Raw genomic sequence first — 20295 nt, forward strand, 5'->3', positions numbered from 1 at the left:
TTATAGATGAAGATATGTTTTACATATTTTTATAATTACATAATAATTACAAAACTAATAATTACATAACTCTATAAGACATTGCGATTACTTCATACAACAACTTTATGAGGAAGGCAAAGTAAATATTGTTGTCCCCATTTTACAGATGATAAACTTGCTGTGCTGACTTTTTTGGCTTTCATATAAGAGCTGACACCCACAGGTTCTTTTTTCACTGGCCCTTGCGCTGCTCCAGACCTGGATAATACTGAAATTAGGCCATCCACATTTGTTCTGAAAAGCCAGTTCTGACCTGAAACTTTGTTTTCAGGTACACACAGCCTCTAGCCAGTGAGTGCTGCTAACATGACTGACTGGCTTTTACACTGGTATCCTAATTTATTAAGAGGTGTATTTAATGGATTCAGTTCTGAAATTAAGGAGTTTGCTAGAAAAGCTATGGGACACAAATGCATCTTTCAAACCCAGTCACTGCACCTCCCGTAGTGCCAGAGGAGAACTAGGCATCTTTCTGGCCCTCCAGGGTTGGCTTTGAAACCTCGGTGCTCTGGGCTGTGGTGTGGGTTCCAGAGGCTGTTGCCAAGCCCGTCGCTGGAATCTGAGAATGGCGAGCAGCAGCAAGATGCTCTGGCTGGTCTCGTGAGCTCTGGTGAGGGAACATAAAGAGATTATCTAGCTCTGAAGAAGCAAGGACCCAAAACATATAGGGTTTTGTAGGGATTGCTTTGGCCGACACCTTGAAGTGCTCTTGAGAGAAAATTGAGAGGATGCAGAGTTGCATCAAAGAAAGATGCTTCGAGGGCCTTAAAGGGTAGCTCCTCGTATGTCAGCCGTGTCAGTGCCGCGTAGCTAGAGTAATTGCTCTGGTGGCACAAGCTTCTGTCCTAGATACAGGAGGCATAATTAAAAGGGGGGAAAAAAGCCCTTGCTGGTGGCCAAAAATGAGCGCGTACCTTGTTCCACATTCTCGAAGCTCTGCCAGCATCAGCTGTATGATTCCTGTTGAAGAGTAGCCTCGTTAGTCTTCTCAAGCGCTCGCATTTGTCAGACGTTGCATTCACTCCGTCTGCCCACGTTTACAGTTCCTGCGGTGGGGACACAAGAGTGAATCTCACAGTTTAGGGGAGGTGGACAAACAGGAATAAGTAAGTAACATGAACACAAGCAAAGGTGTGTGCGGTGCGTGATAAAAGCCCTCTCAGGCATGGTGGTAGAGGCAGCGCGTGTGATCGTCAAGCCTCGAACAGAACCGATCATCAACACTAATAATACTCTGACCCACATGCTTCGGCTCTGAGGCTGCTTCGAGACGCTCGTTAAACAGCGATTATTCAGGTCGCTGTTACATCTCACAGGAAAGAGCCGCTCTGTGAATGAAGAGGCATGCAGAGCTCTCCCTCGGAGCTTCCACCAGGTGTGGACTAAACTGCTCTTAGGGGAGTTAGCTCTTGCAGTTTGCCGCCTCTGGTCAGCGAGCCCTGCCTCTGGGACAGTGACAAGAGCTGGTGAAAGGATCAGGGTGGGTGTTTGGCCACTTTCTGTTGTTTAACCATGTCCCAAAACTAAGAATACATTTTATAATCGATTTCCCAAGATTACAGTATCAGAAATGTCAGATTTCTTTTTTCTCTTTTTAAAGATTATATTTATTTGTCAGAGCTCAAATGGGGGAACGGCAGGCAGAGGGAGAAGCAGGCTCCCCGCTGAGCAGGGAGCTCCATGCGGGGCTCCATTCCAGGATCCTGGGATCATGACCTGAGCCAAAGGCAGACACTTAACTGACTGAGCCACCCAGGCACCCCAAATGTCAGATTTCTTAAAAATAACCTGTATTCCCTTCAGTAATACATGAAAATTTATTTAGAAGATTGGGCTCTTGTTTGAAAAACATACCTTGATTTGGAAACCATGATGGAAGCCCCACTGAGTCTCATTTGTGTGGGGAGCAGTATTACGTGGACTTAACTTAGCCTCCGCTAACAGCAGTGTAGTCAAAAACGAAGGACGTTTAGCTCTGCAGTGACTTTATTATATTATCTGCGTTACAGGAGAATGATAGTGTGATTTCTTCAGATAAAAAGTGAACAAAAATCCAGTTGGAAGTGGTATTAGCCTGGGTACTGATTTGGGGGTTAGAAGGGGAGAATAGAAACAGAAGACACTATAGAGATAAGTGTTTATATTCTATCTTTGGCGCCTGGCACGTAGGAAGTACTTTTCAAATGCTGGATAGTTGAGTGAATGAGGCGGGACTAGCAGCCCACGTGGTACAGTACGAAGGTCAAGCTTGGGGTGCATCGAAGTGCTGGTACTTCTTAGTTCCGTGATCTCCAGCGGGCCACGTTGCTTCTGTCTGTTTCTTGAACGAGAAAACAAGGACACTGATGACAGACCCAGTGTCCCTTCTAGTTCCAGTGTCCCTGATGATGCCAGAACTTGCCTAATAAAAAGTGAGTGAAATTGTGGGTGTTTCCACGAGGGAGAAATTGGGTACATTGAAGAATGTGAAAGGAAAATGTGAGATTTTCGCTGAAAATCCCCCCTTACTGGTCTCCTATCGCTGCTGTAACACACTACTACAAACGCGGTGGCTCAGAGCACAAAGCTGTTGTCACCTTACAGTTCCCGTCGGTCTCGGGTCTGTCACAGGTCTCACTAGGCTCAGGCTGAGGTGTCAGCAGGGCTGAGTTCCTTACTGGAGGCTCCAAGGAGGAGTTTGTTTTCTTGTCTCTTCCAGCTTCTAAAGGCCATCCACATTTGTGGCTTGTGGCCCCTTCTTCCATCTTCAAAACCAGCAGTGTTTCAGCTCTCTGACCCTGCTCCCGTCACCACATCTCCCTAAAGCCCTCAACTCTGCCTACCTCCGGGAGGGCCCGTGTGACTAGACGGGAGCCACCTGCAAAATCCAGCATGCACTCTCCATCCCAGGGCCCTTGACTTAGTCACATCTGCAGAGTCCCTTTACCACGTCAAGTGGCAGGTCCTGGGGATGAGGTTGGACATCTTTGACATTTGGCGGGACAGTTCTGCCTGTCATGCCCTGTAATCTACATTGGTCAGTAGGGGACAGAAGTCTAGGGAAGAAGGCAGTAAATCACTCCCAGGACACCTGAAATCCTTGCTCAGTAAGTTGTGTCTCTCCTGGTCTTTGTTTTCCTCACCTGAGAAGTTGGGGAGTTGAGATTGAAGCAGTGGTTCTCAGAGTGTCCTGCGTCAGAAGTGCCTGGACACTGGCTGCAGCACAGACTGAGCTGGGCCTTGAGAATTTGCATTTCTTTCTTTCTTTCTTTCTTTTTTTCAACTGTGGTAAAATGTACTTAACATGAAATTTACCACCTTAACCGTTTTTTTAAGTGCCAAGCTCCGTAATAGTATATACATTCACATCGTTGTGCAACCTTCAGCCACCATCCTTCTCCAGAACTCTTTTCATCTTGCAAAACTGAAACTGTGTGCCCATGAGACAGTCCGCATTTTCTCCTCCCCACCCCAGATCAGGGCAGCTGCTGTCAGCTTTCTGTGTCTCTGATTTTAACTGTTCAAAGTATCGCATGTCAGTGGCCTCATCCAGTATTCGTCTTTTTCGGATTGGCTTCATTCACGTAGCGTAATAGCCTCCGCACAGGTCCTCTCTTGTAGCAGCTGGCAGAATTTCCTTCCTTTTTAAGGTTGAATGATACTCCGTCGTACGTATGTACCACATTTTGCTTGTCTGTTCATCTGACACTTGAGTTGCTTCCACATTTTAGCTTTTGTGACGAACGCTGCTGTGAACACAGGTGTGCAAATGAGACCCTGCTTTCACGTCTGGGAGTATATAATGTTTTGAGGAACTGCCATCCTGTTTTCCTCAGTGGCTGCGTATTTTACATTCACACCAACAGTGCCCAAGGATTCCAATTTCTCCCATCCTTACCATACTTGTTGTTTTGGGGGGGGGAGTTGTAGTAGCTATTCTGTTGGGTCTGAGGTGGTATCTCACTGTACTTTTGATTTGCATTTCCCTAATGATGAGTGATGTGGAGCGTCCCTGCATGTGCTCATTGGCCATTTGTATGTCTTCTTGAGAAATGTCTATTTAGGGCCTGAAACAGGTTGTTTTGTTGTTGCTGAGTTTTATTTATTTACTTAGTCTGTATAAGATTTGCAGATATTTTCTCCCATTCGTAAATCACCTTATTACTCTGTCGATGGTGTCCTTTGGTGCATAAAATATTTTAATTTTCATGAAGTCCAGTTTGTCTCTTTCTTCTTTTGTTATGTGGGCCTTGAGTGTCATAACCCAAAAATCACTGCCAAACCCAGTGTCATGAAGCCTGTGTTTTCTTCTAAGAGTTCTATTGTTTTGGTCTTATATTTAGGTTCTCGATCCATTTTAAGTTAATTTTTGTATATCGCGTTAGGAAGGATTCAGCTGCAGTCTTTTGCATGTGGATATCTAGTTTTCCTGGCAACATTCGTTGAAGAGACTGTCCTTTCCCCCATTGAAGAATGGTCTTGGCACCCTTGTCAAAAATCATTTGACTATATATGCAAGAGTTTACTTCTGGGCGCTCTGTTCTATTCTTTTGGTCTATATCCCTGTTTTTATGCCAGGACCACACTGTCGATTACTGTAGCTTTGTGGTAAGTTTTGAAATCGGGAAATATGACTCATCAGTTTTCTTCTTTTCCAAGATTATTTTGACTCTTTGCGGTCCTTAAGATTCCAAATGAATATCAGTATAGGTGTTTCTATTTCTGGGGGGAAAATGTTATCGGGGTTGTGACAGCGACTGCATTGAATATGTAGATCAGTTTGCGTAGTATTTGTACTTTAATAATATTAAGTCCTCTAGTCCATGAAAATGGGATGGGTTTCCATGTTTCCATTTATTCATGTCTTAGTTTCTTTTAGCAGGGTTTTGTAGTTTTCATTGTTCAAGTCTTTTTTTTTTTTTTTAAAGATTTTATTTATTTATTTGACAGAGAGAGAGACAGCCAGCGAGAGAGGGAACACAAGCAGGGGGAGTGGGAGGGGAAGAAGCAGGCTCCCAGCAGAGGAACCCGATGTGGGGCTCGATCCCAGAATGCCGGGATCACGCCCTGAGCGGAAGGCAGACGCTTAACCGCTGTGCCACCCAGGCGCCCCTCATTGTTCAAGTCTTTCACTTCCTTAGTTAATTCCTAAATATTGTATTCTTTTTGATGCTATTGAAAAATCAAAAGTGTGTAATTTTCTTTTCAGATTGTTCATTGTTTCTGTATAGAGGTGGACCTGATATTTTGTGTACTGATTTTGTATCTTGCCACTTTGCTGAATTCATGTATTAGTTCTAACAGGTTTTGGTGGTCTCCTGAGGGTTTTCTACATGTAAGATCGTATCATCTACAAACAGATAATTTTACTTCTTCCTTTCCAGTTTGGACTTATTTCTTTTTTCTTTCCTAATTGTTCTGGTTAGAACTTCTTGTAATATGTTGAATAGAAGTGGTGAAAGCCAGCATCCTTACCTTGTTCCTTATCTTAGAGGAAGTGCTTTCATCTTTTACCATTAGGTATGATAATCCCTGTGGGTTTTTCATCTATGTCTTTTGTTATGTTGAGGTACTCTCCTTCTATTTCTAGTTTGTTTAATGTTTTTATCATAAAAAGAGTGTTGAATTTTGTTGGATCCTTTTTCTGCCTCAATTGAGATGACCGTGTGGCTGTTTCCTTCATATTGTTGATGTCATGTATTACACTGAGCATTTTTCTTGTCTTGAACCATCCTTGCATTCCAGGAATAAATCCCACTTGATCATGGCATGTAATCCTTTTAATGTGCTGCTGAATTCTGTTGGCTGGTATTAAGTTGAGGATTCTTGTATCAATATTCATAAAGAATATTTGTAGTTGTTTTGTTTTTCTTCTTGCAGTGTCTTTGTCTGACTTTGGTATCAAGTAATGCTGGCCTTGGAATAATTTTGAAAATGTTCCCTTCTCTAATTTGGGGGGAAGTTTTACAAGGATTGGTATTAGTTCAAGTAGTTCAGTCAGTGTTCAAATAGTCCAGATGTTTGGTAGAATTCACCAGTGAAGCCATCAGGTCCTGGGCTTTTCTTTCGGGGGGAGATTTTTTACTACTGATTCAATTTCCTTAGTAGTTATAGGTGTATTCAGATGTTTTATTTCTTCATGATTTAATATTGGTAGGGTCTGTGTTTCTGCACATTGGTCCATGTCATCTAGATTATTCAATTTGTTGAGGTACAGTTGCTCAAAGTACTCTCTTATAATCCCTTTTATTTTTAAAAAGATTTTATTTATTTGAGAGGCACCTGGGTGGCTCAGTCGGTTGGGCATCTGCCTTTGGCTTAGGTCCTGATCACAGAGTTCTGGAATGGAGCCCCACGTTGGGCTCCCTGCCAGCAGGGGGTCTGCTTCTCCTTCTCCCTCTGCTCCTCCCCCTGCTTGTGCTCTCTCTCTCTAGCTCTCTCTCTCAAGTAAATAAAATCTTTAAAGAACATTTTTTAAAATTTATTTTAGAGAGAGGGAGAAAGAGAGTGAGGGCGGCACGACCAGGGGGGAGGGGCAAAGGGAGATGGAGAAGCAGACTCTCCCATGAGCAGGGAGCCCGAGGCAGGGCTCAATCCCAGGACACTAGGATCATGACCTGAGCCCAAAGCAGACAAACCAACTGAGCCACCTAGGCACCCCAATCCTTTTTATTTCTGTAGAATCAGTGGTAATGTCCCATTTTTTATTTCTGATTCTAGTAATTTGAGTCTTCTTTCTTTTTTTTCTAATTTCCTTCCAGCTAAAGATTTGTTGATTTTGTTGAACTTTGCAAAGAACCAACTTTTGGGTTCACTGATTTTTCTCTACTGTTTGCCTATTCTCGGTATCACTTATCTCCATTCGAATCCTTTTTATTTCCTTTCTTCTGCTAGCTTTGAGTTCAGTTTGTTCTTCTTTCTGTAGTTCCTTAAGTTGTAAAGTTAAGTCGTTGCTTTGAGATCCTTCTTATTTTTAATGTATGTGTTTATAGCTATAAATTTCCCCCTCAGCACAACTTTTATTGCATCCCAAAAGTTTTGGTATGTTGTGGTTTTCTTTTCATTCATCTATAAATATTTTTTTATTTCCCTTGTGATTTCTTCTTTGATCCATTTTTTGTTTCAAAGTATGTTGTTTAGGGGCACCTGCGTGGTGCGGTTGGTTAAGCATCCACCTCTTGGTTTCAGCTCAGGTCATGATCTCAGGGTCGTGAGATTGAGCCTCGTGTCAGGCTCCGTGCTCAGAGCAGAGTCTGCTTGAATCTCTCTCTCTCCCCCTCTCCCCCTGTGTGCACATGTACACACATGAGCACTCTCAGAGTCTCTCTCTCTTTCTGTCTCTCTAAAACAAATAAATAAAGTATTTTGTTTAGGTGCACCTGGGTGGCTCAGTCAATTGCTCAGTGGGGAGTCTCCTTGGGGTTCTCTCTCTCCCTCTGTCCCTCCCCCACAATTGCTCATACGGTCTCTCAAATAAATAAATCTTTTTTTTTTTTAAGTATGTAGTTTATTTTCCCAGTTTTGTGAATTTTCCAATTTCCTTTGGTTGCTCATTTCTAACTTTATCTCATTGTAGTCAAAGAAGATACTTTGTATGATATCTTTTTTTTTTTTTTAAGATTTTATTTATTTATTCGACAGAGATAGAGACAGCCAGCGAGAAAGGGAACACAAGCAGGGGGAGTGGGAGAGGAAGAAGCAGGCTCATAGCAGAGGAGCCTGATGTGGGGCTCAATCCCATAACGCCGGGATCACGCCCTGAGCCGAAGGCAGACACTTAACCGCTGTGCCACCCAGGCGCCCCTGTATGATATCTTTTTAAATCTATTGAGACTTGGGGCATCTGTCTTTGGCTCAGGTCATGGTCCTGGGGTCCTGGGATTGAGCCCTGTATCAGGCTCCTTGCTCTGTGGGGAGCCTGCTTCTCCCTCTCCCTCTGCCCCTGCTTGTGTTCCCTCTCTCGCTGGCTGTCTCTCTCCGTCAAATAAATAAGTAAAATCTTTAAAAAAAAAAAAAAAGGTAAAAAATAAAGCCTTAAAATTTTTTTTAAATAAATAAATAAATCTATTGAGACTTAATTTGTGGCCTAACGTGGTCTATCCTGGAAGATGTCCCATGTACACTTGGAAGAATGTGTACTCTGTTGTTGGGTGCTATGTTCTGTGTATGTCTGTTAGAGGAGTTCCTTTATAGTGTAAAGTCCGCTATTTCCTTCCTTCTGTTTTTTTTTTAATCCATAAAGTCTATTTTGTCTAATATTAGGATAGTCACTTCTCTCTTCTGGTTACTATTTGCATGGAATATCTCTTCTGTCCTTTCACTTTGTCCATTTGTGTCTAATGTAAATCTCTTGTATATAACGTAGCTGAATCATAAGTTCGTATCCATTCTGCCAGTCTCTGTTTTTTGATTGGAGAGTTTAATCCATTTACATTTAAAAGTAATTCTGATAATGGACACCTTCTGTCATTTCACTATTTTGTTTCCAGATGTCTTTTAGTTTTCTGTCTCTCATTTCCTGCATTACTGTCTTTCTCTGGTTCAGTTAATTTTTTATAGTGAAAAGTTTAAATTCCTTTCTCATTTCTTTTTCTATATATTTAGTAGCAATTTTCTTTATAGTCACCATAAGGATCATATGTAACATCTTAACATTATAACACTTTAATTTCAATTTATACCAGCTTAATTTCAGTGACATACAAAAACTCTGCTTCTTTGCAGCTTCAATCCTTTCAGGTGTTGAGGTCACAAAATTACATCTTCATACGTTGTGTACCCCAAAACATAAACTAATAACATTTTAAATGTAGTGTTCTCTTAAATTATGTAAAAAACAAGATTTGCAGTCACAAACCAAAGTTACAGTAATACTAGCTTTTACACTAATAACTTTTTTTAATTTAACTGTATTAGTCTCTTAAATCATGTAGAAAACAAAAAATGCATTTGTGAGCCATGGCTTCAGTAACACTTGCTTTTCTAATTGCCCATGTGTTTACCTTTATTAAGATTTTTATTTCTCTGTACAGCTTCACCTGCAGACTCCCTTGAGCATATCTTGCAGAGGAAGGCTGGTGGTCATGAACTCCCGCAGCTTTTGTTTATTTGGCAATGTCTTAGTTTCTCCTTCATTCTTGAAGGACAGCTTTGTCAGGTATAGGAGTCTTGGTTGATAGTTTTTTTTCTTTTAGCCCTTTGAATACATCAGCCCACGGTTCGCTGTCCCAAAGTTTCTGATAAGAAACCTGCAAATAACCTTATAGAGAAGATTGCTTGTGACGATTCACTTCTCCCAACATTCTCTCTTTGGCTTTTGTAAGTTTGGGTATAATGTGTCTCACTGGAAATCTCTGAGTTTATCTTTCTTGGAGTTCATTGAGCTTCTTGGATGTTTATATTCTTGTCTTTCATCAAATTTAGGAAGTTTTCAGCCATTCCAAAATTGTCTCTGCCCCTCCCTCTCTCTTCTCTTTCTGGGACTCCGCCAGTGCATATGTTGGCCTACTTAATGTTTTCACTAAGGTCTGTTTACTTTTCTTTGGTCTTTTTTTTTCCCCCTCTCCTGTTCCTCAGACTCAATAATTTCCATTGTCCCATCTTCAGGTTTATTGATTCTTTCTCCAGCCTGATCCAGTCTGTCTTTGAATCCCTTTAATGAATTTTTAAATTTCAGTTATTATACTTACCAGCTTTAAGAATTTCTTTTGGTATCTTTTTAGGTTTTCTTTACTTCTTTACTGGTATTTTTATTTGTTTACACATTGTGTTCTTGACTATCTCCATCTCTCTTTAATTCTTTGGGCATTTTTAAAGCCGTTCTTATAACGTTTTTATCTAGTGTACCTGCCCTTAGGTCTTTGTTTCAGAGAAGGTTTCTGTTGATTTATTCATTTCCTTTGAATAGGCCATACTTTCCTGTCTCTGCATATGCCTTGTAAGTCTTTGTTAAACACTGGAAATTTGAACTTAATAATGTGATAACTCTAGGGGTGCCTGGGTGGCTCAGTCAGTTAAGTGTCTGACTCTTGATTTTGGCTCAGGTCATGATCTCAGGGTCCTGAGATCAAGTCCCATGTCAGAGTCAGTGTGAAGTCTGTTTGAGATTCTCTCCCTCCCCCTGCTCGTGTGGGCTCTCTCTCTCTGTCTCTCTCAAATGAATGAATGAATACATACATACATACATACATACATACGTAAATGTGATAACTCTGAAAATCAGATTCTCCCCCTTCCCCAAGCATTGCTTTTTGGGATGTTGTTAATCGTTTTGGGTTTGGTGTTGTTGTGGGGGGTTTTTTTGTTTTGTTTTTGTTTTTTTTACTCTTGTATGCTATCTCTATGCCTAGGATCAGCCTGAGGTGTCAACTTAAAGTCTTCTCAGGTCTTTTCTGAGCCTTTCCCCATGAACACATGGGTCACTTTCTAATTGTATCCATATACTCTTTAATGTTTAGCTCTCAAAAGGGAAAAAAGCAAAAAATGATGGGGAGAGGGTGCCAGCCTTTTAAATCTCCTGGAAGTCATTTCAGTTTGAGGGGGAGTGTCTTGGAGCAGTGAGGGGAGGTACAACAATAGTGGCTGCCCACCTGTGTTGGTACCTCTGTGATCAGAAGCAATAATTGGCAATTAGAACTGAGATCTTACCCCCTGGAGGACAGGTTCTCTTTGCCCACCCTGGCTCCCACAAGCTGTGTGCAAGCTGCTCCGGGATCGCGTGCACAGCTGCCTACCACTTGGCGGGGAGTGGGAGACGGATAGCTGCTGCTGTGCTCCTAGGGGCTGAAATTGACCAAAATTAGCTGCTGTTTACCACCCAAGTCTTCCCCTGGAAGTTGCACGCCTACAACAGATTCCAGAGTTCCAGAATAGTTGTATCTGACAGATCCTGCCAGTGCAGTTGTTGTCCAGGAGGGAGACCGATTCCTGGTGCTGCCTACTCCCCCATCTTCCCAGAATCCCAGAATTTCCATTTCTAACAAGTTCCAAGGTTATGCTGATGTTGCTGGTCCAAGGATTAACACTGTGACAACCACTGAACTAAATTCTTTAATGTCGTTTCTCTAAGACCCGAGTACACCACACAGGGTCTTTCTCCTCTGGATGCAATGTAGTAAATTAATTGTGCTTTTTCACTGAAAGAAGCAAGCATCATTTTATTGATGTAATTTCTTGGTGAGGGGTGAATTTGCTGTCTTTATGCAAAAGATGGGACCCTTGGCCTGTGGGCTGGTTCAGGGCAGGGAGTATCGAGAAGCCCCGCAGGGAAAAGAGACATGTGTTGAGGCGGGAAGGAAATGGACCTTGTTCAGATCTGAGCTTGGTTGTTTCTTTTTCCAGTCTGTGAACTTAGGTGATGACAAGGCCTGCCCCGCAGGTTGCTTTTCATAGGTGGTCTGTGTCACATTTACCAAAAGCACTTTTGATGCAGACACTGTCTTAAGCCTGGATTCACACGTTTAACCCTCAAAACATCTCTGTGAGGTAGATAGTACTGTTCGTTAGGTTCATGTTTGCAGGTTAAGGGAGGAAAGGTTAGGAATTGGCCAAGAACACAGACAGCAGTGGGAGCATTCACCAGGGGGTCACTTAGGTTCCAGAGCCTACACACTTGACCTTATACAGCAGTGCCTCAAATATTAGGTATCTTCCTAGACCAAATATGACTATAAGTTCCAAAATTAAAAAGTGGTTTTTTTGTTTGTTTGTTTTTGAAGTATCCTCTCCCTTAACAGCTTGGAGATGGGATGGTCCTGGACCTGGTTAATATAGTCCTCAGCAGTGTCACAGAGGGTCCGGGTTCCTTCTGTCCTGTCACTGTGCTGTCATCAACAGCTTGGGCTTAGTGTTCAGAGCTGTCCCCTCATGGTGATAAGAGGATTGCAACAGCTCTCACCATCCCGCCCTAACTGCCTGAGCGAGCAGACAGCCTGTTCCTGCCTCTCGTCCCTTTTTAAGAAGGGTGAAACTTTCCCAGGAGTTCCATAACCTGTGGACTTTCCCTACCAGGAATGCTTGCTACACCCACTCATAAATGGCCACTACTGGGGCGGGGAGGGCCTGGAGCACAAGCCCCGTGGAGAGATGACCCAGGTCCTTTAGTAAGAAGGGCCCCCAGCAGGAACTGCTGCGGGTGGGCTACTGACACGTCAGCCACAGTCATTCCCGCCAGTTAACAGCGAGACCTTGGTCTCGAATGTGCTCTGTGGCATTGACAAAGGTAGGTACAGTCTAGGGCTACTCAGAATGCTGCCAGTGGTCCTTGGTTTACTCCAGGCCACGTAATCTTCTGTTTCTTGGCAAGGTGTGAGGACACGTGGTAAACGTTTACTGATCATCGGCACCCAGAAGGATGTCGGTCTTCTGAGAGGAAGGCAGAGCTCTTGAAGGACATGGCTTATAGCCCTATTCCTGCCCCATTGTCTTTGGAGCAAGCACTTTTCCTCTGGAGCCCCAGGCACCTCATCTGTGGAGTGGGAAGGTTACAGGACTGAATGAGTGGGTTTCTGTCTGTGGCAAACGGCAGCACCCCTTGCACGGCGAGGCCCCGAGGAGGTGCTATGGCTGGCACTAGTGTGGTTCAGCGTCAGCGTCAGGGAAACGAGCCGGCTCCCTGTCATCCGGTGCCCGCTGCTGTGTGTTGGGGCGTCCTTCTGTCCCGCGGCACCATCCAGGTGAGCTGCACCTCCACTGGCGTTCCTGGCTGCTGCAGATCTGTGACCACACTGACTCCTGAGAGCCGGCCACCTGGGGTCTGCCTTTGCATGAGAAAAGGCGGAGAAGGGTACCCTTTAGTCACTTTGTCACCTGGCTGGCCTCACGAGGGCGGCATTCTCCACAAGCATAACTGCTGGGGGTGCACTTTCATGTTATTTTTCCGGGAATCAGGAACAAGTGTCTGTATCATTCAGGTAGCCTCATCGGGGTGTGCCTTGGCCACCAGAAGAATCTGCATCCTTCCTCAGTAGGGCCAGTTTGGTGGAATTTTACAAATGATGACTATTGTTGCTAGGTCATATTTCATATGCCGACGGATTGAGTGGTCGCCGGGGTGATAGAGACGTGCCCCACTTTAAGAAAACCTGTCCGCATAAGGAGGAACATCTCAGTTACAGAATAATGTCTCCCTTCGCCAGAAATCTGTGGCAGGTTTCCTAGTGCATTTAAAATAGGATTTGTGTATAAAAATACCATTTGCACACAGGAGCCCATCTTTTTTGAAAAGAGAAATATACTTGTATTGGGCATTTGGGATAAGTAGAATAAAAATAAAACCTTACAAATACAAGAACTAGAAACCAAATTCCACTTTTAATTCTAAAAGATTTATATATAACTCTACTATCTTACCCTCTCCTCCTACCCCAGACTTCCACAGCAGAAATAAACAGGCAAGATCTGGCATTTTAAGATGCAGGAGGAATGAGGAAAGGACGGGAAAGCATATGTGTGGGCGGGTGGACACAGGAGCACCAGGGACAAGTCGGGGTGCCCTACCCCACCCCACCGCCTTGTTCTGTTTGATCTATTTGTGGACATTTACGAGGCTGGCTTAACACGTCACTGCTGGATCCTTTCCACGGTGCGGTCCGTGAGTGGCGGTTAGCAACTGACCCGCCCAACCTCCCCCCCCTGACCTGTAGCCACAGAGACGAGCTGAGGTATGACAGATGGGGCTTAGGGCAGGCCTGGAGGAGAGGGGTGAATCTGGGATGCTGACATGCTGGACTTCTTTCTTTTCAGAAATGTTCCCACTGCCAGGAGGCAGGTGCCACCTTGGGCTGTTACAACAAAGGCTGCTCCTTCCGATACCACTACCCGTGTGCCATTGACGCAGGTAAGGTGGACCGTGGCCCTCGTCCAGAGCACCCGAAGGCTGGGGCTTGCCTTCCTTTATCGTGCTTTTTGTCTCTTCTGACCCTGTTCTGTTTGTAAATTCTAAAGGAATGCAGAGAGGATAATAAAAAGGAGTGAAACAGGGTCATAATAACGGTTTTATTCGTATAATTCACACATGATTCACTATTTAAGTGTGCAATTCAGTGGTTTTTAGTATACTCACAGAGTTGTGCAGCCGTCATTACAGTCAATTTTAGGACATTTTCATCAGCTCGTAAATTCCTACCCATTAGTGGTCACTCCCCCTCCACTCACCCCAGCCCCTGCCAGCCACTGATCTACTTTCTGACTTGATGGATTTGCCTATTCTGGACATTTCTTAGAAGTGGAATCATGCAACATGTGCTCTTTATGACTGGCGTCTGTCACTCAGCGCAGTGTTTTTCGGGTTTATCCACGTGGTAGCATGTATCAGGACTTCATTTTTATTGCCAAACAGTCTCTTAGGGATGTGCCATGTTTTACTTATCGTTCATCAGTTGATTCACGTTTAGATTGTTTTCCACTTCTGATTATTATGAATAATGCTACAGTGAACACTCACAAGTCTTTATGTAGATTGAATGTTTTTACTTCTCTTGGCTGTAAACCTAGGAGTGGAATTACTGGATCATATGGCAGCCTCTACATCTAAACCTTTGGAAGAACGGTCAGACTTTTCCAAAGGGGCTAAATCCTGTTACATCCTTCCAGCAGTCTGTGAGGGCTTCGGGTTCTCCGTATCCTCGCTGACCCTTGTTGTTGTCCGCCCGTTGTGTTCTAGCCACCCCAGTGGCCTCGCTGACCCTTGTTACCTGCCTGTTGTGTTCTAGTGACCCCAGTGGGCATGAAGCGGCATCTCGTTGTGATTTTGAGCATTTCCCTGATGGCCGATGACGTCTGACATCTTCATGATGTTCAGTTTATCCATTTTTTCTTTTGTTGTTTTTGCTTTTTGTGGCTTGTTCCTTTTTTTTATATCTAAGAAACTGTTGCCTAATCCAAAATCACAAAGATTTATGCCTCTGTATTCTCCTAAGAATTCAGCTCTTGCACAGGTCTTTGATCCACTTTGAGTTGATTTTTATATATGGTATGAAGTAGGAGTCCAGTCCACTCTTCTGTGTGTGGGTTCCAGTTGTCTTAGCACCATTTGTAGAAAAGACTGTTTTTTCCTCATTGAATGATCTTGTCACCTTTGTCGAAAACCAGTTGACCAAAGATGTATGGGCTTATTTCTGGACTTTCTCCAGTGCCGTACTGTCTTGATTACTGTAACTTTGTAGTAGATCCTGAAATTGGGAAATACGTGTCTTCTGATTATTCCCTTTTTCAAGATTGTTTTGGCTATTCTGGGTCCTTTGCTACTCCATATGAATTTTAAGATCAGCCGGTCTATTTCTATATTAAAAAAAAAAAAAAAACAGCCATTAAAACTCTAGCGATTGTACTGAATCCACGGGTGCAGTTGGGGAGTTTTGCCGTCTTACCAGTAGCGTCTTCCAGCCCACGGCCAGGCAACGTCTGTGCGTTTGTCTCATAGTTTAATTTCTATCAACAGTGTTTTGTAGTTTTCAGAGTGTAAGTTTTGCACTTGTTTGTTAAATTTATCCCTAAGTGTTATTTTTAGTGTGATTGTAAATGCAGTTGTTTTCCTAATTTTCAGATTGTTCGTTGTGAACATATAGAAACACAATTGATTTCGTATATTGACCTTGTATCCTGCAACTTTGCTGAGCTCATTGATTAGTTCTAATAGGTTTTTAATGGATTTCTGTGTACAAGATATGTCATCTGCAAATGGGTAGTTTTAGTTCTTCCTTTCCAGTCAGATGCCTTTTATTTCTTTTTCTTGCCTGATTGCCCTGGCTAGAACTTCTAGCGTAATGTTAGGTAGCAGTGGCGAGAGCTGACATCCTTGCCTTTTTTCTGACCCATTAAGTGTGATGATAGCCGTGGGGTTCCATAGATGTTCTTGATACAGCTGGGGAGTCCCCTTGTATTCCCAGTTTGTTGAGTGTTTTTATCACTCAACAAGGAATTTTGCCTTTTACCATTTTTTCCATGTCTGCTGAGATGGTCAGAGTAGTGTTTTGCAGTGTCCTAACTGTTGAAAGAAGGGGAAACTTTTGTCCATGAAGTTGCATCCAGTGAGTGATGCGGAAGCTTTAAGTTTTGACTCTGAGCTTTAGCCTGAGAAACTCCTCTCTCTTCATCTAGACTCTTGTCCTCTCAGTGGACGTTTTCACCAGTTACTTTTTGAGCACGTGTCTAAGACCTTCCCCTCGCCAGCCCTCATAGTACTTTCATTCAGGATGGAGGGGGAGAGAAATGGGAAGACCAGCCAGGGTGCGGCAAGCGGCAGGGTGCTGGTTAACTCTGAGTGCTTGAGAGGGAGGCGGGGAGGGCACGGCTGAGCGGGTGGTGGAAGCAGGTACAGGGGCATGAAGCACAGAGTGGGGTCTGACAGGTGAGGGGAGGCCCAGTGCACCTGGACCACCCTCCTTCCCAGGAAGTTGCTTGAGCTACACGCCCCTTGCCTTGCAGGTCCTTCTTTTCGTCCTTTCCCTCCCTCTCTTTTTATCTTTCCAAGTTTCCATAGGAGGCACAGCTGAAGAACCAGAAAGATAAAGATAATGCTTATTATGCCGCAGTTCAATTCTCATAAAAGTGCGTGTTTGCACTTGCTGAAGGGCGGCCGGTGGCCAGAGCACTGTTTGGCCAAAGGGAGTAAGAAGAGAGCCTTGAAATGTTCAGGGAGTTTGGGTTTTAGTCTGTCCCTTTCCATTCTCTTTCTTCCCCTACATGTTTCTGTGTTGGGTCTGGGCTGTAATTCACCCTGAGTCGTGGTGTGGCACATTCCATAGTACAGACGCTTAGTCCCCTCTCTCTCTCTCTCAAGAGCCAGCCATTGCCATTTCTCACTTTCATGATATTGCCCCTAAATTCTTTCTTCTAGTTTAAGCTTCATGATTTTTAAATGAAGATGTTTAAGTACGTTTGTGGCAGTTATTTATAATTTTATGTGGGGAATGCTGCAAGACTTGGCTCTCGCACTCGGTGGCTGGTAAGAGGTGGTCTCCTGCACTGAGGCTTTGCTCAGAAACATCCGGTGAGCGGCAGGCAGGTAACCTCGCCTCATCCCCCCCCCCACCATGAGTGCACCCCCTGTTTGCACACTGGGGCACCAGCCAAGTTAGGGACCAGGCTCCTGGCAGTTTCTTGAGGGATTAAGCAGTCCTGCTCAGGAGGACTCTGCCATGGTGGGAATGTTCTAGATCTGCACTCTGCAGCACAGTAGCCGCAAGCTTTGTGTACCACTGAGTGCTTAAAGTGTTGCTAGTTGGAAATGAGGGACTGAATTTTTATTTGTCTTCATTGTACTTAAATTTATGTGTCCGTGTGTGGCTAGCAGCTGGAAAGCACCGGCTTGGCTCCGCCTTGGTCAAGCTCAGGCGGTAGGGTTGGGGTTCTCTGGGAAATGCCCCAGGCTCTTCCTCCTCTCCAGAGGAATCTTGCTCAGTCAGCCACCCTGCGGGGAAGGAGGGGCTGCTTTACCAGCTGAGGGTTAGTAAGTAAATGATGTCGGTCACTCTGTGGGAGCCTGTCTCGTGCGGCCTGCCCGGGTAAGTTGGTAACATGTGTATTCGGCTGAGTATCCAGTGAGAGGGAAGCTGCCCGGGTCGGTGGGGTAGGGGCTCAGGTGGGGCCTTGGCCCCCCTGGCTGTGCTGCCCCAGCTGCTGCGTGCTCTGCTACTCCATGTAGAGATCGAGGACCGAGCAAGCAGCATCACAAGGTGACCGTGTCTTGGGGATTTATTGAACTTCTTGATGACCTGAGTCACAATGACCCAGAAGCCTATACTGCTCCGGGGATGGATGCTTGTATTTATCCCACAGGGTCTTCTCGGGAATTCTGTTCTATATGTGATGCATCTTTGTGTCCAGGAAAGGTGTTCTTGACGGACTTCCTAAAAAAAAAAAAAAAAGAAAAGTCCCTGAGTTTGAGAGGTCCTCGTCTCTGCATGGAGTAAGGAACAGATTAACACTTCATCTTTGCTTTGCTGCTAACCACCCAAAGGTTCCAGAGCTGTTCGTGTCTTAGGGAGAACGTGGATTGCTGGGGACATCTCCATGGAAACAGTCTTTTTCCGCGGAGGGTGTGTGGCTGCTGCCCCTTCCCCCCACCTGTTGTTGGTCCTGCACTTGGTTGGCGGCCCTGCGCTGCCTGTTAGGTCACAGGTGCAGGCTGTGGCTCCGGGGAAAGGCGGTAAGAACGTGAACACTGGTTTAAAAAAAGCAATATATGAAGGCAGTGAGCCCCAACAATTAAGACCAAAGGAGGAAAGAGCTGCAGTAGCGCATTAGTAGCAGCTGTGCATGAAGAATCCAGCCTAGGGCGGGTGTTCCTCTCGCCCTCGGGAGGAGGCCCAGCTGGGACCCGCTCTCCGCAGCCAGCCCTGCAGCAGCGTTAGAAGCGGCTCTCATGCAAGACTCTGATCTTGACGCAGAGGGTTCCGGCCCCCGGTGGTTATGAAAGGAGAAAGGACTGGTATCTGGCCCTTCCCTGGAGAGGGCCCTGCTCTGCACCCCAGAACCAGGGCCTGCCGGCCCTGATAGTCCCCTCCTCGGGCCCAGGAGCCCCTCAACAAGGCGGGTGAGGCTGGCGGGTCCCTGAGTCCCGGGCTGATGGGCCAGTCTAAGTACCAGTAGTTCTGAGGGACATTGCGGACGAGCTGGAGATGGCATCTGGGGCCTGGCAGGTCCGAACGACAGCAGCCCTCCCCTCTCCTCTTCCCCCTCCTCGAGCTTAGCGTCTTCGGCCGAGGTAGCTGTAGACACACGTGGGTGCAAGTAGCTCCAAGTGACTTGTTACGAGGAGCTCAGTGAAGTCCGCTCTGCATTTAAACTAAGTGTAGAGAGAAGTGAAAGCGGAATCCTCTTCTGGGGCGTTGTGTTTGTGTCTGGAAGCCATCTTGTCGACTAGACAACCTGTGAGTCTTTTCCAGCGTGTGTGATGATCCAGCACGCCATTTACTCTGACTTCACTGTGAGGAAGTGCTGACCAGGCCCTCTGGCCAGTGTGGGATATTGCCAGGGGCTTAAGGAAAACAAATTGAGAGGCTGGCTGGCGTGTAGGGCGGGCGCCTGGTGAGAGACCTCAGGAGGGGCCCCACCGAGCCTCTCACCGCTCTTTGCTCTCCTCGCAGCAGGGGCTGGGTCAAGGCCGCCAAGAAGAGGTTCCCTGGGCCCTTGGGCGGCTAAGCTCTCTGGCCGTGGTTCTCGTCCCTGCCAGGAGCGTGAATTGCGGTTCCTGATGGCCTGTGGATATGACGAGGACAGATGAGAGCATTTGTCTGCAGTCTTCCTGCCTGGGAGGCATTGCCAGAGGTGGACGTGGTCTCCAGCAGATTTGTTTAGGAGACCCCCATTTCCAGAAGTACCTGACATTAGCTCCAGTTGCCTTCAGTGTGTGCTTACATTGTCTCATTTCTTTTCTGCTTTTTAACTTAGAGGGAACATGCTTCCTAACTTCAGACATGTTTTCCTAATGGTCTGTCACAGCTGGTGACTCCTCCATGGCTGGGAGGGGAATTGAGCCCCCACTGCCTTTCCGATGGCAACTTTTCCAGCTAATATGGTCCCCCTTCCTCATTTCTCTAAACCCCTGTGGCACAAAGGTGGCCGAGCCCCACAGGGGCTATGCTGCTTCTCTGGCCCAAACTAGAGACTGCCAGCAAGCAGTGCTGCCCAAGCCCAGGTAAGGAGAAAGTGCTTCCCGTGAGCTCCAGTTGTCTGCCTCCTGCTGTTCATAAGCTCTCTGGCAGATTGGAGCAGCAGGAGCCTTGGTCACGCCATGTACTTGTGGGTTTTAAATTAACACATTTCATTTACTGCCATGCTATTTGCTTGCAGGGGGAGGGCTCGGAGGTTAGCCGGACTTGCTGAGCTCCTGTGCCCGGAGGCTTGCCCCGGGAGCCGAGAGGCTGCCTGCCCACTCGTGGGTATTCAGGGGCTCCAGAGGGAGGCAGTGATGGGACAGGCCCAGCCCAATTATGAAAGGGTCTTTTTCTATTTGTTTAAGATACAAGTAGGACGTCAGAAGTTTTCGTTTGTGTGTTCCCTTGCTTTTTACTATTTCATGTGAAATCTGTGGGTCCACAGGCTGCTAATCTGGACCTCAGTTTAAACCTGAGTTAAATCATACATTTAACAAGGCTAAGTACCATGGCTGCTTCCCGCCATGGTGCCCGGGAGCTCTCTGAGAATGTGTGATCAATATTTATTAACATTCTGCCACCACATCTTGCACCAGTGACCTGGCTGTCGGTCTCCGGGAGCTGTGGTGTGCAGAGTGAATTCATTAATTAGATTTCCTCGCCCTGCTCCACACGC

General features: G+C 45.4%; 1 protein-coding gene across 2 annotated transcripts in view; it reads left to right on the plus strand.

The window, feature by feature from the left end:
• TCF20 (transcription factor 20) overlaps positions 1 to 20295 on the plus strand; it is a 102215-nt gene that overhangs the window by 72960 nt on the left and 8960 nt on the right. For both annotated transcript variants that reach the window (XM_045780146.2, XM_045780148.2), the window contains exon 3: positions 13765 to 13858. In XM_045780146.2, the coding sequence (XP_045636102.2) occupies positions 13765 to 13858 (94 nt within the window). The remainder of the gene's footprint in view (positions 1 to 13764; positions 13859 to 20295) is intronic.

The sequence above is a fragment of the Ursus americanus genome, chromosome 17, assembly GCF_024610735.1.
Source record: "Ursus americanus isolate L20-20 chromosome 17, mUrsAme1.1.p, whole genome shotgun sequence".
Lineage (NCBI taxonomy): Eukaryota > Metazoa > Chordata > Mammalia > Carnivora > Ursidae > Ursus > Ursus americanus.